General features: G+C 58.1%; 1 protein-coding gene across 1 annotated transcript; it reads right to left on the minus strand.

Moving 5' to 3' along the window:
- Positions 1-17: 17 nt before the first annotated feature.
- On the minus strand, positions 18-16,776 carry LOC136788799 (N6-adenosine-methyltransferase catalytic subunit-like). Its single transcript, XM_066987482.1, is given in 13 exon segments — positions 18-199; positions 292-404; positions 480-545; positions 6,804-6,912; positions 7,020-7,058; positions 10,266-10,453; positions 11,785-11,998; positions 12,093-12,268; positions 13,697-14,074; positions 15,831-16,014; positions 16,016-16,095; positions 16,562-16,566; positions 16,602-16,776. Coding segments are annotated over 13 exon segments (1,758 nt in total). The 5' UTR covers positions 16,696-16,776; the 3' UTR covers positions 18-87.
- Between the last annotated feature and the right edge of the window lie 504 nt (positions 16,777-17,280).

Genomic DNA, 17,280 nt, shown 5'->3' on the forward strand with positions numbered 1-17,280 from the left:
GATCGAAAAACGGCCGCTCCTCCGCCCCGAATTTATTAAAATTCGCCCCAAAAAGCCCGCCCTAAACTTCTCCTTTTTTTTGTTTTTTCACATGTTTTTGGGTTTCGAGATGATCCCGTCGGGGTAATGCTGCTTGAACTGCGCCACCACATCGGGGTCGAGCAGGTGGATCCCGTCCAGCTGGTTCCCCAAGGTGATCCTGGGGCAAAAAGGGGCGTTTTTGGTTAAAAACCCTAAAAAAGAGTTCAACGGGCACGGGGGGGGGTCCGAAAAATTTATAGGGTCGCTCACCAGTTGGGCTGGACGTTATGGGGTCGCCCGAAAAGCTCGATTTTGCGGGTGCCGGGGGAGAGGCGCTCGATCATCCCGTAGATCTCATCGGGTTTGTGACTGGTGGAGCGGACCTAAAGAGGGGATTCGGGGTTAATTTATAGGATTTTGGGGCTTTTGGGGTTTTTTTTTGGGGCGCGTCGACTCGCCTCGGCCACGATGACGTCGCAGTCCAAGCCCCGGTTGAAGCCTTGGGGGTTTCCTTTCACCCCGACCTGGAGGGGGGAATAAAAAAATCGGGGGGTTTTAGCGGGGTTTTGGGGTGGTTGGGGGCGCCTCGGGGGGATTTGGGGCCGTTTGGGGGGATTTGGGGTCGTTTCGGGGCGGTTCGGCGCCTTTTGAGGGGGATTTGGGGCGTCTCGGGGGGGTTTGGGGCCGTTTTGGGGGGATTTGGGGCCGTTTTGGGGGATTTGGGGCCGTTTTGGGGGATTTGGGGCCGTTTTGGGGGATTTGGGGCCGTTTTGGGGGATTTGGGGCCGTTTTGGGGGGGTTTGGGGCCGTTTTGGGGGGATTTGGGGCCGTTTTGGGGGGATTTGGGGCCGTTTGGGGGGGATTTGGGGCCGTTTGGGGGGGTTTGGGGCCGTTTGGGGGGATTTGGGGTCGGTTCGGGGCGGTTCGGCGCCTTTTGAGGGGGATTTGGGGCGTCTCGAGGGGGTTCGGGGCCGTTTCGGGGGGTTTGGGGCATCTCAAGGGGGTTTGGGGCCGTTTTGGGGGATTTGGGGCCGTTTCAGGGGGTTTGCGGCGTCTCAAAAGGGTTTGGGGCCGTTTTGGGGGGATTTGGGGCCGTTTTGGGGGATTTGGGGCCGTTTTGGGGGATTTGGGGCCGTTTTGGGGGATTTGGGGCCGTTTTGGGGGATTTGGGGCCGTTTTGGGGGGGTTTGGGGCCGTTTTGGGGGGATTTGGGGCCGTTTTGGGGGGATTTGGGGCCGTTTGGGGGGGATTTGGGGCCGTTTGGGGGGGTTTGGGGCCGTTTTGGGGGGATTTGGGGCCGTTTTGGGGGGTTTGGGGCTGTTTCGGGGGGGTTGCGGCGTCTCGAAAGGGTTTGGGGCCGTTTTGGGGGGGGATTTGGGGCCGTTTGGGGGGGTTTGGGGCGCCTCAAGGGGGTTCGGGGCCGTTTCGGGGGGTTTGCGGCGTCTCAAAGGGGTTTGGGGCCGTTTTGGGGGGGTTTGGGGCCGTTTTGGGGGATTTGGGGCCGTTTTGGGGGATTTGGGGCCGTTTTGGGGGATTTGGGGCCGTTTTGGGGGGTTTGGGGCCGTTTTGGGGGGTTTGGGGCTGTTTCGGGGGGTTTGCGGCGTCTCGAAAGGGTTTGGGGCCGTTTTGGGGGGGTTTGGGGCCGTTTTGGGGGGGTTTGGGGCCGTTTTGGGGGGGTTTGGGGCCGTTTTGGGGGATTTGGGGCCGTTTTGGGGGGGTTTGGGGCCGTTTTGGGGGGGTTTGGGGCCGTTTTGGGGGGGTTTGGGGCCGTTTTGGGGGATTTGGGGCTGTTTTGGGGGATTTGGGGCCGTTTCAGGGGGTTTGCGGCGTCTCGAAAGGGTTTGGGGCCGTTTTGGGGGGGTTTGGGGCCGTTTTGGGGGATTTGGGGCCGTTTTGGGGGGGTTTGGGGCCGTTTTGGGGGGGTTTGGGGCCGTTTTGGGGGGGTTTGGGGCCGTTTTGGGGGATTTGGGGCTGTTTTGGGGGATTTGGGGCCATTTCAGGGGGTTTGCGGCGTCTCGAAAGGGTTTGGGGCCGTTTTGGGGGGGTTTGGGGCCGTTTTGGGGGGGTTTGGGGCCGTTTTGGGGGGGTTTGGGGCCGTTTTGGGGGGGTTTGGGGCCGTTTTGGGGGGGTTTGGGGCCGTTTCGGGGGGTTTGCGGCGTCTCAAAAGGGTTTGGGGCCGTTTTGGGGGGATTTGGGGCCGTTTTGGGGGGATTTGGGGTCGTTTCGGGGCGGTTCGGCGCCTTTTGAGGGGGATTTGGGGCGTCTCGAAAGGGTTTGGGGCCGTTTGGGGGGGTTTGGGGCCGTTTTGGGGGGGTTTGGGGCGTCTCGAGGGGGTTCAGGGCTGTTTCGGGGGGTTTGCGGCGTCTCGAAAGGGTTTGGGGCCATTTTGGGGGGGTTTGGGGCCGTTTTGGGGCGGTTTGGCGCCTTTTGAGGGGGATTTGGGGCGTTTCCAGGGGGTTCGGGGCCGTTTTGGGGGGATTTGGGGCCGTTTTGGGGGGATTTGGGGCCGTTTTGGGGGGATTTGGGGCCGTTTTGGGGGGTTTGGGGCCGTTTGGGGGGGATTTGGGGCCGTTTGGGGGCAGTTCGGCGCCTTTTGAGGGGGATTTGGGGCGTCTCGAAGGGGTTTGGGGCCGTTTTGGGGGGATTTGGGGCCGTTTTGGGGGATTTGGGGCCATTTGGGGGGGATTTGGGGTCGTTTCGGGGGATTTGGGGTCGTTTCGGGGCGGTTCGGCGCCTTTTGAGGGGGATTTGGGGCGTCTCGAAGGGGTTTGGGGCCGTTTTGGGGGGATTTGGGGCCGTTTGGGGGGGATTTGGGGCCGTTTTGGGGGGGATTTGGGGCCGTTTCGGGGGGGTTCGGGGCCGTTTTGGGGGATTTGGGGCCGTTTTGGGGGGGGGTTGGGGCGTCTCGAGGAGGTTCAGGGCCGTTTTGGGGGGATTTGGGGCCGTTTCAGGGGGTTTGCGGCGTCTCAAAAGGGTTTGGGGCCGTTTTGGGGGGATTTGGGGCCGTTTTGGGGGGATTTGGGGCGTCTCGGGGGGGTTTGGGGCCGTTTTGGGGGATTTGGGGCCGTTTTGGGGGGTTTGGGGCCGTTTTGGGGGGTTTGGGGCCGTTTTGGGGGGGTTTGGGGCCGTTTTGGGGGGGTTTGGGGCCGTTTTGGGGGGATTTGGGGCCGTTTTGGGGGGATTTGGGGCCGTTTTGGGGGGATTTGGGGCCGTTTTGGGGGGTTTGGGGCTGTTTCGGGGGGGTTGCGGCGTCTCGAAAGGGTTTGGGGCCGTTTTGGGGGGGGATTTGGGGCCGTTTGGGGGGGTTTGGGGCGCCTCAAGGGGGTTCGGGGCCGTTTCGGGGGGTTTGCGGCGTCTCAAAGGGGTTTGGGGCCGTTTTGGGGGGGTTTGGGGCCGTTTTGGGGGGGTTTGGGGCCGTTTTGGGGGATTTGGGGCCGTTTTGGGGGATTTGGGGCCGTTTTGGGGGGTTTGGGGCTGTTTCGGGGGGTTTGCGGCGTCTCGAAAGGGTTTGGGGCCGTTTTGGGGGGGTTTGGGGCCGTTTTGGGGGGGTTTGGGGCCGTTTTGGGGGGGTTTGGGGCCGTTTTGGGGGATTTGGGGCCGTTTTGGGGGGGTTTGGGGCCGTTTTGGGGGGGTTTGGGGCCGTTTTGGGGGGGTTTGGGGCCGTTTTGGGGGATTTGGGGCTGTTTTGGGGGATTTGGGGCCGTTTCAGGGGGTTTGCGGCGTCTCGAAAGGGTTTGGGGCCGTTTTGGGGGGGTTTGGGGCCGTTTTGGGGGATTTGGGGCCGTTTTGGGGGGGTTTGGGGCCGTTTTGGGGGGGTTTGGGGCCGTTTTGGGGGGGTTTGGGGCCGTTTTGGGGGATTTGGGGCTGTTTTGGGGGATTTGGGGCCGTTTCAGGGGGTTTGCGGCGTCTCGAAAGGGTTTGGGGCCGTTTTGGGGGGATTTGGGGCCGTTTTGGGGGGATTTGGGGCATCTCGAAAGGGTTCGGGGCCGTTTTGGGGGGGTTTGGGTCCGTTTTGGGGGGATTTGGGGCATCTCGAAAGGGTTTGGGGCCGTTTTGGGGGGGGTTTGGGGCCGTTTTGGGGGGGGTTTGGGGCCGTTTGGGGGGGGATTTGGGGTCGTTTTGGGGGATTTGGAGTCGTTTTGGGGCGGTTCGGCGCCTTTTGAGGGGGATTTGGGGCGTCTCGAAGGGGTTTGGGGCCGTTTCGGGGGGTTTAGGGCCATCTCGAAAGGGTTTGGGGCCGTTTTGGGGGGATTTGGGGCCGTTTTGGGGGATTTGGGGCCGTTTTGGGGGGGTTTGGGGCGCCTCAAGGGGGTTCGGGGCCGTTTCGGGGGGTTTGGGGCATCTCCAGAGGGTTTGGGGCCGTTTTGGGGGATTTGGGGCCGTTTTGGGGTCATTTAGGGGGATTTCTGGCAGTTTTGGGGTCGTCTCAAAGGGGTTTGGGTCAGTTTTGGCGGGGGTTGGGTCCATTTTGGGGTCTTTTTGGCGTCGATTTTGGGGTCTTTTTGGCGTCGATTTTGGGGTCTTTTTGGCGTCGATTTTGGGGTCTTTTGGTGTCGATTTTGGGGTCTTTTTGGGGTGTTTTGGGGCCATTTTATTTTGGGGGGCCATTTTGGTTCTTTTGGGGCCATTTGGGGGATTTTGGGGTCCATTTTGGGGTATTTCGGGGTCTTCAGAGGCCATTTTCTTTTTCTGGGGTATTTTAGGGCTGTTTTGGCGTTTTGGGGGGTCCATTTTGGGGTATTTTGGGGCCATTTTCGGGTCTTTAGGGGCCACTTTTCCTCCTAGGTTATTTCAGGGCCATTTTGGGGTCCATTTTGGGGTCTTTAGGGGTCCGTTTTGGGGTCTTTAGGGGCCGTTTTGGGGTCTTTAGAGACCATTTTTTTCCCCTAGGTTATTTTGGGTCCATTTTGGGGTCTTTAGGGGCCGTTTTTGGGTCTTTAGGGGCTGTTTTTTTTCCTAGGTTACTTTGGGTCCATTTTGGGGTGTTTGGGGGCCGTTTTGGGGTCTTTAGAGACCACTTTTTTCCCCTAGGTTATTTTGGGGCCGTTTTTGGGTCCATTTTGGGGCCGTTTTTGGGTCCATTTTGGGGCCTTTTATTTTCTTGAGGTCTTTTGGGGCCATTCTGGGGTCTTTTGGGGCCATTTTGGGGTCTTTAGGGCCATTGTTTCTTGAGGTCTTTCAGGGCCGTTTTTGGGTCTTTAGGGGTCCATTTTGGGTCTTTAGGGGCCGTTTTTGGGTCTTTAGGGGCCGTTTTGGGGTCTTTAGGGGCCGTTTTGGGGTCTTTAGGGGCCGTTTTTGGGTCCTTAGAGACCGCTTTTTCCCCCTAGGTTATTTCAGGTCCATTTTGGGGCCATTTTGGGTCCATTTTGGGGCCATTTTGGGTCTGTTTTTGGGTCTTTAGGTGCCGTTTTTGGGTCTTTAGGTGCCGTTTTTGGGTCTTCAGGGGCCTTTTATTTTCTTGAGGTCTTTAGGGGCCATTTTGGGGTCTTTAGGTGCCATTTTGGGGTCTTTAGGGGCCATTTTGGGGTCTTTAGGGGCCATTCTGGGGTCTTTTGGGGCCATTTTGGGGTCTTTAGGGCCATTTTTTCTTGAGGTCTTTCAGGGCCGTTTTTGGGTCTTTAGGGGTCCATTTTGGGTCTTTAGGGGCTGTTTTTGGGTGTTTAGGGGCCGTTTTTGGGTCCTTAGAGACCGCTTTTTCCCCCTAGGTTATTTCAGGTCCATTTTGGGGCCATTTTGGGTCCGTTTTTGGGTCTTTTGGGTCCGCTTTTGGGTCTTTAGGTGCCGTGTTTGGGTCTTTAGGTGCCATTTTTGGGTCTTTAGGTGCCGTTTTTGGGTCTTTAGGGGCCATTTTGGGGTGTTTAGGGCCATTTTTTCTTGGGGTCTTTAGGGGCCGTTTTGGGGTCTTTAGGGGCCATTTTGGGGTCTTTAGGGGCCATTTTGGGGTCTTTAGGGGCCATTTTGGGGTCTTTAGGGGCATTTTTTCTTGAGGTCTTTAGGGGCCGTTTTGGGGTCTTTAGGGGCCGTTTTGGGGTCTTTAGGGGCCGTTTTTTCCCCCTAGGTTATTTCAGGTCCATTTTGGGGCCATTTTGGGTCCGTTTTTGGGTCTTTTGGGTCCATTTTGGGTCTTTACAGGCCGTTTTTGGGCCTTTGGGGCCGTTTTTGGGTCCTTAGAGACCGCTTTTTCCCCCTAAGTTATTTCAGGTCCATTTTGGGTCCGTTTTTGGGTCTTTTGGGTCCGTTTTTGGGTCTTTAGGTGCCGTTTTTGGGTCTTCAGGGGCCTTTTATTTTCTTGGGGTCTTTAGGGGCCATTTTGGGGTCTTTAGGGGCCATTTTGGGGTCTTTAGGGGCATTTTTTCTTGAGGTCTTTAGGGGCCGTTTTTGGGTCTTTAGGGGCCGTTTTTGGGTCTTTAGGGGTCCATTTTGGGTCTTTAGGGGTCTTTTTTGGGTCCTTAGAGACCGCTTTTTCCCCCTAGGTTATTTCAGGTCCATTTTGGGGCCATTTTGGGTCCGTTTTTGGGTCTTTAGGGGCCGTTTTTGGGTCTTTAGGGGCCGTTTTTGGGTCTTTAGGGGCCGTTTTTGGGTCTTTAGGGGCCGTTTTTGGGTCTTTAGGGGCCTTTTATTTTCTTGAGGTCTTTAGGGGCCATTTTGGGGTCTTTAGGGGCCGTTTTGGGGTCTTTAGGGGCCGTTTTGGGGTCTTTAGGGGCCGTTTTGGGGTCTTTAGGGGCCGTTTTTTCCCCCTGGGTTGTTTCGGGGCCGTTTGGGGGGTTTTTGGGGCCGCCTACCAGGCAGTGCTCCTTGCCGTGGTTGAGCCAGTGGCCGGTGCGGCCGGTGCGGATGATGCGCTGCAGCTGGTTGGTCTTCACCCAGATGATCTCGTCCACCCGCTCGTACCTGGGGGTGGGGGGCGGAGCCAAGGAGGGCGTGGTCACCGAGGGGGCGGGGCCTAACGGGGTGTGGCCGCGAGGGGGCGGAGCCACGGGGAGCCCCGATCTACTCACCCCCAGAGGTTGAGGCACTCGCGGCCCAGCTCCATGGCCCTGCGGGGAGGGGGCGGTGAGGGGCCTCCGCGGAGGCCAGCCGTGGAGGTCAACCGTGGAGGACCTCCAGGAGGACCTCCAGGAGGTCCAATCAAGGAGGCCAATCAAGGAGGAGCTCCAGGAGGTCCAAAAATGGAGGCCAACCAAGGAGGAGCTCCAGGAGGCCAACCATGGAGGACCTCCAGGAGGCCCAAACAAGGAGGTCAATCAAGGAGGACCTCCAAGATGACCTCCAGGAGACCAAACCAAGGAGGTCAATCAAGGAGGACCTCCAGGAGGACCTCCAGGAGGCCAAACCAAGGAGGTCAATCAAGGAGGACCTCCAAGATGACCTCCAGGAGGTCCAGTCAAGGAGGTCAATCAAGGAGGACCTCCAAGATGACCTCCAGGAGGTCCAATCAAGGAGGTCACCCATGGAGGATCTCCAAGAGGACCTCCAGGAGGTCCAATCAAGGAGGTCGATCAAGGAGGACCTCCAGGAGGACCTCCAGGAGGTCCAATCAAGGAGGTCAATCAAGGAGGACCTCCGAGATGACCTCCAGGAGGTCCAAATAAGGAGGCCAATCAAGGAGGAGCTCCAGGAGGTCCAGTCAAGGAGGTCAATCAAGGAGGAGCTCCAGGAGGTCCAAAAATGGAGGCCAAACAAGGAGGACCTCCAGGAGGCCAAACCAAGGAGGCCAATCAAGGAGGACCTCCAAGAGGCCCAAAAATGGAGGTCAATCAAGGAGGACCTCCAGGAGGCCCAATCAAGGAGGTCAATCAAGGAGGACCTCCAGGAGGCCCAATCAAGGAGGACCTCCAAGAGGCCATCCAGGAGGCCCCTCCAGTGTGACCTCCTAAAGGACCTCCAGGAGGCCAATCAAGGAGGACCTCCAGGAGGCCAATCAAGGAGGACCTCCAAGATGACCTCCAGGAGACCAAACCAAGGAGGTCAATCAAGGAGGACCTCCAGGAGGACCTCCAGGAGGTGCAAATAAGGAGGCCAATCAAGGAGGACCTCCAGGAGGTCCAATCAAGAAGGTCAATCAAGGAGGAGCTCCAGGAGGACCTCCAGGAGGTGTAAACAAGGAGGCCAATCAAGGAGGTCCTCCAAGAGGCCCAAAAATGGAGGCCAACCAAGGAGGACCTCCAGCAGGCCAACCATAGAGGACCTCCAGGAGGCCCAAACAAGGAGGTCAATCAAGGAGGACCTCCAGGAGGACCTCCAGGAGGCCAAACCAAGGAGGTCAATCAAGGAGGACCTCCAAGATGACCTCCAGGAGGTCCAGTCAAGGAGGTCAATCAAGGAGGACCTCCGAGATGACCTCCAGGAGGTCCAAATAAGGAGGCCAATCAAGGAGGATCTCCAGGAGGACATCCAGGAGGTCCAATCAAGAAGGTCAATCAAGGAGGACCTCCAGGAGGACCTCCAGGAGGTCCAATCCGGGAGGCCAATCAAGGAGGACCTCCAAGAGGCCCAAAAATGGAGGCCAACCAAGGAGGACCTCCAGCAGGCCAACCATAGAGGACCTCCAGGAGGCCCAAACAAGGAGGCCAATCAAGGAGGACCTCCAGGAGGTCCAAATAAGGAGAACAATCAAGGAGGATCTCCAGAAGCACCTCCAGGAGGCCAAACCAAGGAAGTCAATCAAGGAGGACCTCCAAGATGACCTCCAGGAGGTGCAAATAAGGAGGTCAATCAAGGAGGACCTCCAGGAGGCCAAACCAAGGAGGCCAATCAAGGAGGACCTCCAGGAGGCCCAAACAAGGAGGTCAATCAAGGAGGACCTCCAAGATGACCTCCAGGAGGTGCAAATAAGGAGGTCAATCAAGGAGGACCTCCAAGATGACCTCCAGGAGGTCCAAACAAGGAGGTCAATCAAGGAGGACCTCCAGGAGGTCCAAAAATGGAGGCCAACCAAGGAGGACCTCTAGGAGGCCAACCATGGAGGACCTCCAGGAGGCCCAAACAAGGAGGCCAATCAAGGAGGACCTCCAGGAGGCCCAAAAGATAGAGGTCCAACCAAGGAGGACCTCCAGGAGGACCTCCAGGAGGTCCAAACAAGGAGGTCAATCAAGGAGGACCTCCAAGATGACCTCCAGGAGGTCCAAATAAGGAGGCCAATCAAGGAGGACCTCCAGGAGGCCCAAACAAGGAGGTCAATCAAGGAGGACCTCCAAGATGACCTCCAGGAGGTGCAATCAAGGAGGTCAATCAAGGAGGACCTCCAAGATGACCTCCAGGAGGTCCAAATAAGGAGGCCAATCAAGGAGGACCTCCAGGAGGCCCAAACAAGGAGGTCAATCAAGGAGGACCTCCAAGATGACCTCCAGGAGGTGCAATCAAGGAGGTCAATCAAGGAGGACCTCCAGGAGGACCTCCACGAGGTGCAAAAAAGGAGGCCAATCAAGGAGGACCTCCAGGTGGACCTCCAGGAGGTCCAAATAAGGAGGTCAATCAAGGAGGACCTCCAGGAGGCCCAAACACAGAGGCCAATGAAGGAGGAACTCCAGGAGAACCTCCAGGAGGCCAACCATGGAGGACCTCCAGGAGGCCCAATCAAGGAGGTCAATCAAGGAGGACCTCCAAGATGACCTCCGGGAGGCCCATCCAGTGTGACCTCCTAAAGGACCTCCAGGAGGCCAATCAAGGAGGCCAATCAAGGAGGACCTCCAGGAGGCCCAAAAGATAGAGGTCCAAGCAAGGAGGACCTCCAGGAGGTGCAATCAAGGAGGCCAATCAAGGAGGACCTCCAAGATGACCTCCAGGAGGTGCAAATAAGGAGGTCAATCAAGGAGGACCTCCAAGATGACCTCCACGAGGTCCAATCAAGAAGGTCAATCAGGGAGGACCTCCAGGAGGACCTCCAGGAGGTCCAAAGGAGGAGGTCAATCAAGGAGGACCTCCAAGAGGCCCAATCCAGGACGACCTCCAAGAGGTCCAACCAAGGAGGACCTCCAGGAGAACCTCAAGAAGGCCAATCCATGAGGACCTCCAAGAGCTCCAACCAAGGAGGACCTCCAAGAAGAACCTCCAAGAGGTCCAACCAAGGAGGACCTCCAAGAGAACCTCCAAGAACTCCAATCTAGGAGAACCTCCAGGAGCTCCAACCAAGGAGGATCTCCAGGGGAACCTCCAAGAACTCCAATCCAGGAGGACCTCCAAGACCTCCAACCAAGGAGGACCTCCACGGGGGGACCTCCAGGAGGCCCCCTCCCCCCACTCACCGCCCGGTGACCCAGAGGAAGAGGAAGCCCTCGTCCTGGAGGACGGGGATGTTGAGGCGCCGCATCTCGTCGTCGGTCAGCGTGCCGTAGGGCAGCTCCATGTGGATGTCCCACGGCGGGTCGGCCATCACCACCGCGAACTTGCCCAGGATGCTGACGTCCAGGTAGCGGATGTCGCAGCAGATCCACTGCCGGCGGGAGACCGAGACACCGCGGTGAAGGTTGGCCACTGGGGTCGGGCCCGCTTGGGGCGAGGAACGTCCCCATGGAGGGCCAACAGCACCTTAGGTTCTACTTGGGGCGAGGAACGTCCCCGTGGAGGGCCACCAGCACCTTAGATTCTACTTGGGGTGAGGAACGTCCCCATGGAGGGCCACCAGCACCTTAGGTTCTACTTGGGGTGAGGAACATCCCCGTGGAGGGCCACCACCATCTTAGGTTCTACTTGGGGCGAGGAATGTCCCCATGGAGGGCCACCAGCATAATGGTAGATCCAATTTTGGGTGAAGAACACCCTAATGGAGGGCCACCATCATAAGTTCTACTTGGGGTGAGGAACGTCCCCATGGAGGGCCACCAGCATCTTAGGTTCTATGTGGGGCGAGGAACGTCCCCATGGAGGGCCACCAGCACCTTAGGTTCTACGTGGGGCGAGGAACGTCCCCGTGGAGGGCCACCAGCACCTTAGGTTCTACTTGGGGCGAGGAACGTCCCCGTGGAGGGCCACCAGCTCCTTAGGTTCTACTTGGGGTGAAGAACGTCCCCATGGAGGGCCACCATCATAATGGTAGATCCAATTTTGGGTGAAGAACACCCTAATGGAGGTCCACCAGCATGGTAGGATCTACTTGGGGCGAGGAACGTCCCCATGGAGGGCCACCAGCATCTTAGGTTCTATGTGGGGCGAGGAACGTCCCCATGGAGGGCCACCAGCACCTTAGGTTCTACTTGGGGTGAGGAACGTCCCCATGGGGGGCCACCACCATCATAGCTCCTACTTTTGGGGTGAAGAACATCCCCATGGAGGTCCACCACCACCATAGCTCCAACTTGGGATGAAGAACATCCCCATGGAGGTCCACCACCACCACCATAGCTCCTGATTAGGATGAAGAACATCCCGATGGAGGTCCACCACCATCCTAACTCCTACTTTTGGGGTGAAGAACATCCCCATGGAGGTCCACCACCATCCTAACTGCTATTTAGGATGACGATACATCCCGATGGAGGTCCACCACCATCATAGCTCCAACTTGGGATGAAGATACATCCCGATGGAGATCCACCACCATCATAGCTCCTACTTTTGGGGTGAAGAACATCCCGATGGAGGTCCACCACCACCATAGCTCCAACTTAGGATGAAGATACATCCCGATGGAGGTCCACCACCATCTTAGGTTCTACTTGTGGGGATGAAGAACATCCCGATGGAGGTCCACCATCATCCTAACTGCTATTTAGGATGAAGAACATCCTGATGGAGGTCCACCAACCCCCCCATGGTCTCTCCTACCTGGGGCGGGAAGAGTCGGTCAGCGCCGGCGTCGGGCTGGGGCCGGGCGAGCTCCTGGCCGTGGTCGCGGCCCGGCGGCGCGGTGGCCTCGCCGGCGGCCTCGGCGCAGGCGTCGATCTCGTAGTGGACGTACTTGCAGGTGTCCATGTGGAAGCAGGTGTTGAGGAAGGAGCAGTCCCCCAGGGACTCGTCCGTGTGCTTGTTGATGATCCTCCTGGTGGGGTGGGCCACCAGAAGATGACACCCCAAGACGGACGTTTCGGGGCGAAAAGCGACGATTTTGGGGGTTTTGGGGGGTTTTCTCTCACCGGAAGTGGAGCTTGCGGCACGGGCGCTCGGCGCCGGTGGCCTTGACGCACTCCTCCTTGGTGCCGTGGTCGCAGAACTCCTGCACCTGCGCCCGGCCCCGCGAGCGGAACTTCTCCACGATGGACTGCTCCTTGGCCGTGGTGGTGTTGAGGAGCTCCAGGATCTCCTGGCTCACCTGCAAGGGGACAAGAGGCGCCCTGGTGGCATCTCGAGGAGCCTTGGTGGCATCTCGAGGAGCCTTGGTGGCATCTCAAGGCGCCTTGGTGGCATCTCGAGGCGCCTTGGTGGCATCTCGAGGCACCTTGGTGGCATCTCGAGGCGCCCTGGTGGCATCTCCAGGCGCCTCGGTGGCATCTCGAGGGGCTTCTGGGGACGTGGAGGGGTTCCTCCAGGTTTTTTGGGGTCAGCGCGGCTCGGTGGGACCAGGAGGACCTCAAACCTTTGGGGACGCGAAGACGTTCCTCCAGATTTTGGGGGGAAACCATCTCGAGAACCTCAAGCCTTGTAGAGACGTGATGTCCCTCAAGACTTTTGGGGTGAACCCAACTCTTCCTTCGACTTTTTCTTGGTAGAACCCGTAAGAACCTCAACCTTTTAGGTGCCACCAAGATGTCCCTCAAGACTTTTGGGTTGAACCCAACTCTTCCTTCGACGTTTTCATGGTAGAACCTCAAGAACCTCAACCTTTTAGATGCCACCAAGATGTTCCTCAACCCTTTTAGGTTGAACCCAACTCTTCCTTCGATGTTTTCATGGTAGAACCTGAAGAACCTCAACCTTTTAGGTACCACCAAGACGTTCCTCAAGACTTTTGGGTTGAATTGAACTCTTCCTTCAACTTTTTCCTGGTAGAACCTCAAAAATCTCAACCTTTTAGGTGCCACCAAGACGTCCCTCAACCCTTTTAGGTTGAACCCAGCTCTTCCTTCGATGTTTTCATGTTAGAACCTCAAGAACCTCAACCTTTTAGGTGCCACCAAGACGTCCCTCAACCCTTTTAGGTTGAACTCAACTCTTTCTTCAACTTTTACTTGGTAGAATCTCAAGAACCTCAACCTTTTAGGTGCCACCAAGACGTCCCTCAACCCTTTTAGGTTGAACCCAACTCTTCCTTCAGCTTTTTCTTGGTAGAACCCGTAAGAACCTCAACCTTTTAGGTGCCACCAAGACGTCCCTCAAGACTTTTGGGTTGAACCCAACTCTTCCTTCGATGTTTTCATGGTAGAACCTCAAGAACCTCAACCTTGTAGGTGCCACCAAGACGTCCCTCAAGACCTTTGGGTTGAACCCAACTCTTTCTTGTGGTTCTACCAAGAAATGTTGAAGAACCTCAACCTTTTAGGTGCCACCAAGACGTCCCTCAACCCTTTTAGGTTGAACCCAACTCTTCCTTCAGCTTTTTCTTGGTAGAACCCGTAAGAACCTCAACCTTTTAGGTGCCACCAAGACGTCCCTCAAGACTTTTGGGTTGAACCCAACCTTTCCTTTGACTTTTTCACGGTAGAAGCTCAACCTTTAGATGCCACCAAGCCATCTTAGGTGCCACCAAGCCACGCCTCAACACTTTTTGGGGTTGATGGCCCCCGCTTCCGTCCTCCCCCACCTTCTTGCTCTGCTGCTCCTTGGTGGACTGCTGGCTGAGCAAGCTCTCGATCTCCAGGTCCACGTCAGACGCCTGCTTCCGCGACTTCTTCGCCGCCTCCTTCCCGGCGTCGGCGCCCGTCCCCGGGCCGCCGCCGGCGCCGCCGCCGGCACCGCCGCTGCCGGGCTCGTGCTCCGCCCGCCGTTTCCTGCCGGGGCCGTCGGCGTCGGCGTCGCCGTGCCGCTCGGCGCCGGTCATGGCGGCCAGCTTGGAGTGGTCGGCGTAGGTGACCAGGGTGGGCCCTTCGGCCAGAAGCCCCCGGCGCACCTCGATCAGCTCCTGCGCCGCGAACTTCTGCAGGAGGCTCTCCACCGTGCGCGGGGCGGCCGGCGCGTCGGGCTGGAAAGGGGGGGGGGGGGGGAAACGGGGAGTTTTGGGGGAAATTTGGGGGGTTTTGGGGCTTTTGGGGGATTTTGGGGGGATTTTTGGTTTTTTTGGAGGGGATTTTGGGGCTTTGTTTGGGGGTTTTGGGGCTTGTTTGAGGGATTTGGGGGATTTTGGAAGACATTTGTGGCTACCGTGCGCGGGGCGGCTGGCGCGTCAGGCTAAAGGGGGGGGGAAACAGGGAGTTTTGGGGGAAATTTGGGGGGTTTGGGGGTTTTTGGGGGGATTTTGTTGTATTTTGGGTGGGATTTCGGTTACTTTGTGGCCCCGAAATATATTTTGGGAGGGATTTCGACTATTTTGGCAACCCCTCGGTGTATTTTGAGTGAGATTTTGATTATTTAGGGTTATCTGCGGTACGTTTTGGGTGGGATTTTGGCGATTTTGGGTCCCTTTGGTGTATTTTGGGTGGGATTTCAGCTATTTTGGGTGGGATTTCGGCTACTTTGGGTCCGTTTGGTGCATTTTGGGTGGGATTTCTGCCATTTTGGGTGGGATTTTGGCTACTTTGGGTCCCTCTGGTGCATTTTGGGTAGGATTTCTGCCATTTTGGGTGGGATTTCTGCCATTTTGGGTGGGATTTTGGCTATTTTGTGTCCCTTTGATGCATTTTGGGTGGGATTTCTGCCATTTTGGGTGGGATTTTGGCTACTTTGGGTCCATTTGGTGCATTTTGGGTGGGATTTCTGCCATTTTGGGTGGGATTTTGGCTACTTTGGGTCCATTTGGTGCATTTTGGGTGGGATTTCTGCCATTTTGGGTGGGATTTTGGCTACTTTGGGTCCCTCTGGTGCATTTTGGGTGGGATTTCTGCCATTTTGGGTGGGATTTCTGCCATTTTGGGTGGGATTTTGGCTATTTTGTGTCCCTTTGATGCATTTTGGGTGGGATTTTGGCTATTTTGGGTGGGATTTCTGCCATTTTGGGTGGGATTTTGGCTATTTTGGGTCCCTTTGGTGCATTTTGGGTGGGATTTCTGCCATTTTAGGTGGGATTTCAGCTACTTTGGGTCCCTTTGGTGCATTTTGGCTGGGATTTCTGCCATTTTGGGTGGGATTTCGGCTACTTTGGGTCCCTCTGGTGCATTTTGGCTGGGATTTCGGCTACACTGGGTCCCTCTGGTGCATTTTGGGTGGGATTTCTGCCATTTTGGGTGGGATTTCGGCTACTTTGGGTCCCTTTGGTGCATTTTGGGTGGGATTTCTGCCATTTTGGGTCCCTTTGGTGCATTTTGGGTGGGATTTCTGCCAATTTGGGTGGGATTTCTGCCATTTTGGGTGGGATTTTGGCTATTTCGTGTCTCTTTGGTGCATTTTGGGTGGGATTTTGGCTAATTTGGGTGGGATTTCAGCTATTTTGGGTTCCTTTGGTGCATTTTAGCTGGGATTTCTGCCATTTTGGGTGGGATTTCGGCCATTTGGGGTCCCTTTGGTGCATTTTGGGTGGGATTTCTGCCATTTTGGGTGAGATTTCGGCTACTTTGGGTCCATCTGGTGCATTTTGGCTGGGATTTCTGCCCTTTCGGTCCCCCCCAGCTCTATTTCGGGTGGGATTTCTGCCATTTTGGGTGGGATTTCTGCCATTTTGGGTCCCTTCGGTGCATTTTGGCAGGGATTTCTCCCCTTTCGGTCCCCCCCAGCTCTATTTCGGGTGGGATTTCGGCCCTTTCAGCCCCGCCCCGCCCTATCATTGATATTTTCGGGTCACTCACGGCGGCGATGGCTCGGCAGATGGCGGCGGCGTCGGTGGGCAGCGGCAGCGCCAGGTCGGCGAGGTGCAGCAGCAGGCGCCGCTCCAGCGCCGGGTCGGGGGCCAGGTCCTCCCCCCCCCCGGGGGGGCTGCTGCCCCCCCCGACCCCCGACCCCCCGCCGTCCCCCAAAATCCCCCCGCCCCCCCCCGGGACCTGAGGGGGGTGGGGGGGCCGGGCTGGAGGTGCGGGGAGGGGGGGGGGAGGGAGGGGGCGGCATGGCGGGGGTCTGCTGCTGGGGGGAGGGGGGGTAAATGGGGGTGAATCCCGCTGAAACCCCCCAAAATACCCCCAAATCCCCCTGAATCCCCCTGAACTTTGACCCCTGACCCCCCAAAGCCCCCTGAACTTTGACCCCTGACCCCCAAACCCCCCAAACCCCCCTGAACTTTAACCCTTGACCCCCCAACCCCCCAAATCCCCTCCCAACCCCCCTGAATCCCCCCCAAACCCCCCTGAACTCTGACCTTTGACACCCCAAACCCCCCTGAACTTTAACCCCTGACCCCCCAATCCCCCCCGAACCCCCCTTAACTCCCCAAACCCCCCCCAAATTTCCCAGAACCCCCCGAAATCCTCCTGAACTTTGACCCCCTCACCCCCAACCCCCCCCGACCCTTAACCCCTGACGCCCCCAAACCCCCCAAATCCCCTTGGACCCCCCCCCAAACCCCCCCTGAACTTTGACCCTTGACCCCCCCTCCGCCCCCCCCTTCCCCCCCCCGTCCCCCTCACCCAAGGGGTCCTGCTTCCGCCGCCGCTGCAGCCGCTCCCGCAGCGAGTCGAGCTGCTTCTTGTGGGCCTGGATGGAGCTCCAAGTGTCCGACATCGCCTCCCCCGGAGCCCCCCCGGGCCTCTCCGCCCGTCCCCGGCCTCCCCGAGCCCCTTCCCGGCCTCCCCGAACCCGCCCCGGCCCCGCGGCCCCCCCCCGGAAGGCCCGGAAGCCGCGCCCGCCATCTTGGAACCGGGCGTTGCCGTAGCAACCGCCGCCATTTTTCCCCCTCCCCGTTCCGATTCCCCGCCGCTCCGCTGCCATGGCAACGGGCGCCATGTTGGTTACTGGCAGCGGGCGCCATGGCAACGCCCGCCATTTTGGTCCTTCCCCGGTCCCGCCCCGCCCCGCTGCCATGGCAACGCCCGCCGCCGCGCGCCGCGATTGGCTCCTCCCCCCTCCCCGCCCGCCGCCATCTTGGAGACGGGCAACGTCGCGCCTGCCGCCATCTTGGCTGAGGGCAACCGCCGCCATCTTGTGAGGGAGCGGCGCCCCCCTGAGGGGGAAGGGGGACAAGATGGCGGCGGCCGCCCCCCCCACCCCCAAAACCGCCCTTTTTCGCCCCAAAAAGAACACTTTTTAACCCCCAAACCCACTTGTTAACCCCAGAAAAGGCTTTTTAAGCCCAAAATTAAAAGCGGG

The sequence above is a fragment of the Anser cygnoides genome, chromosome W, assembly GCF_040182565.1.
Source record: "Anser cygnoides isolate HZ-2024a breed goose chromosome W, Taihu_goose_T2T_genome, whole genome shotgun sequence".
NCBI lineage: Eukaryota > Metazoa > Chordata > Aves > Anseriformes > Anatidae > Anser > Anser cygnoides.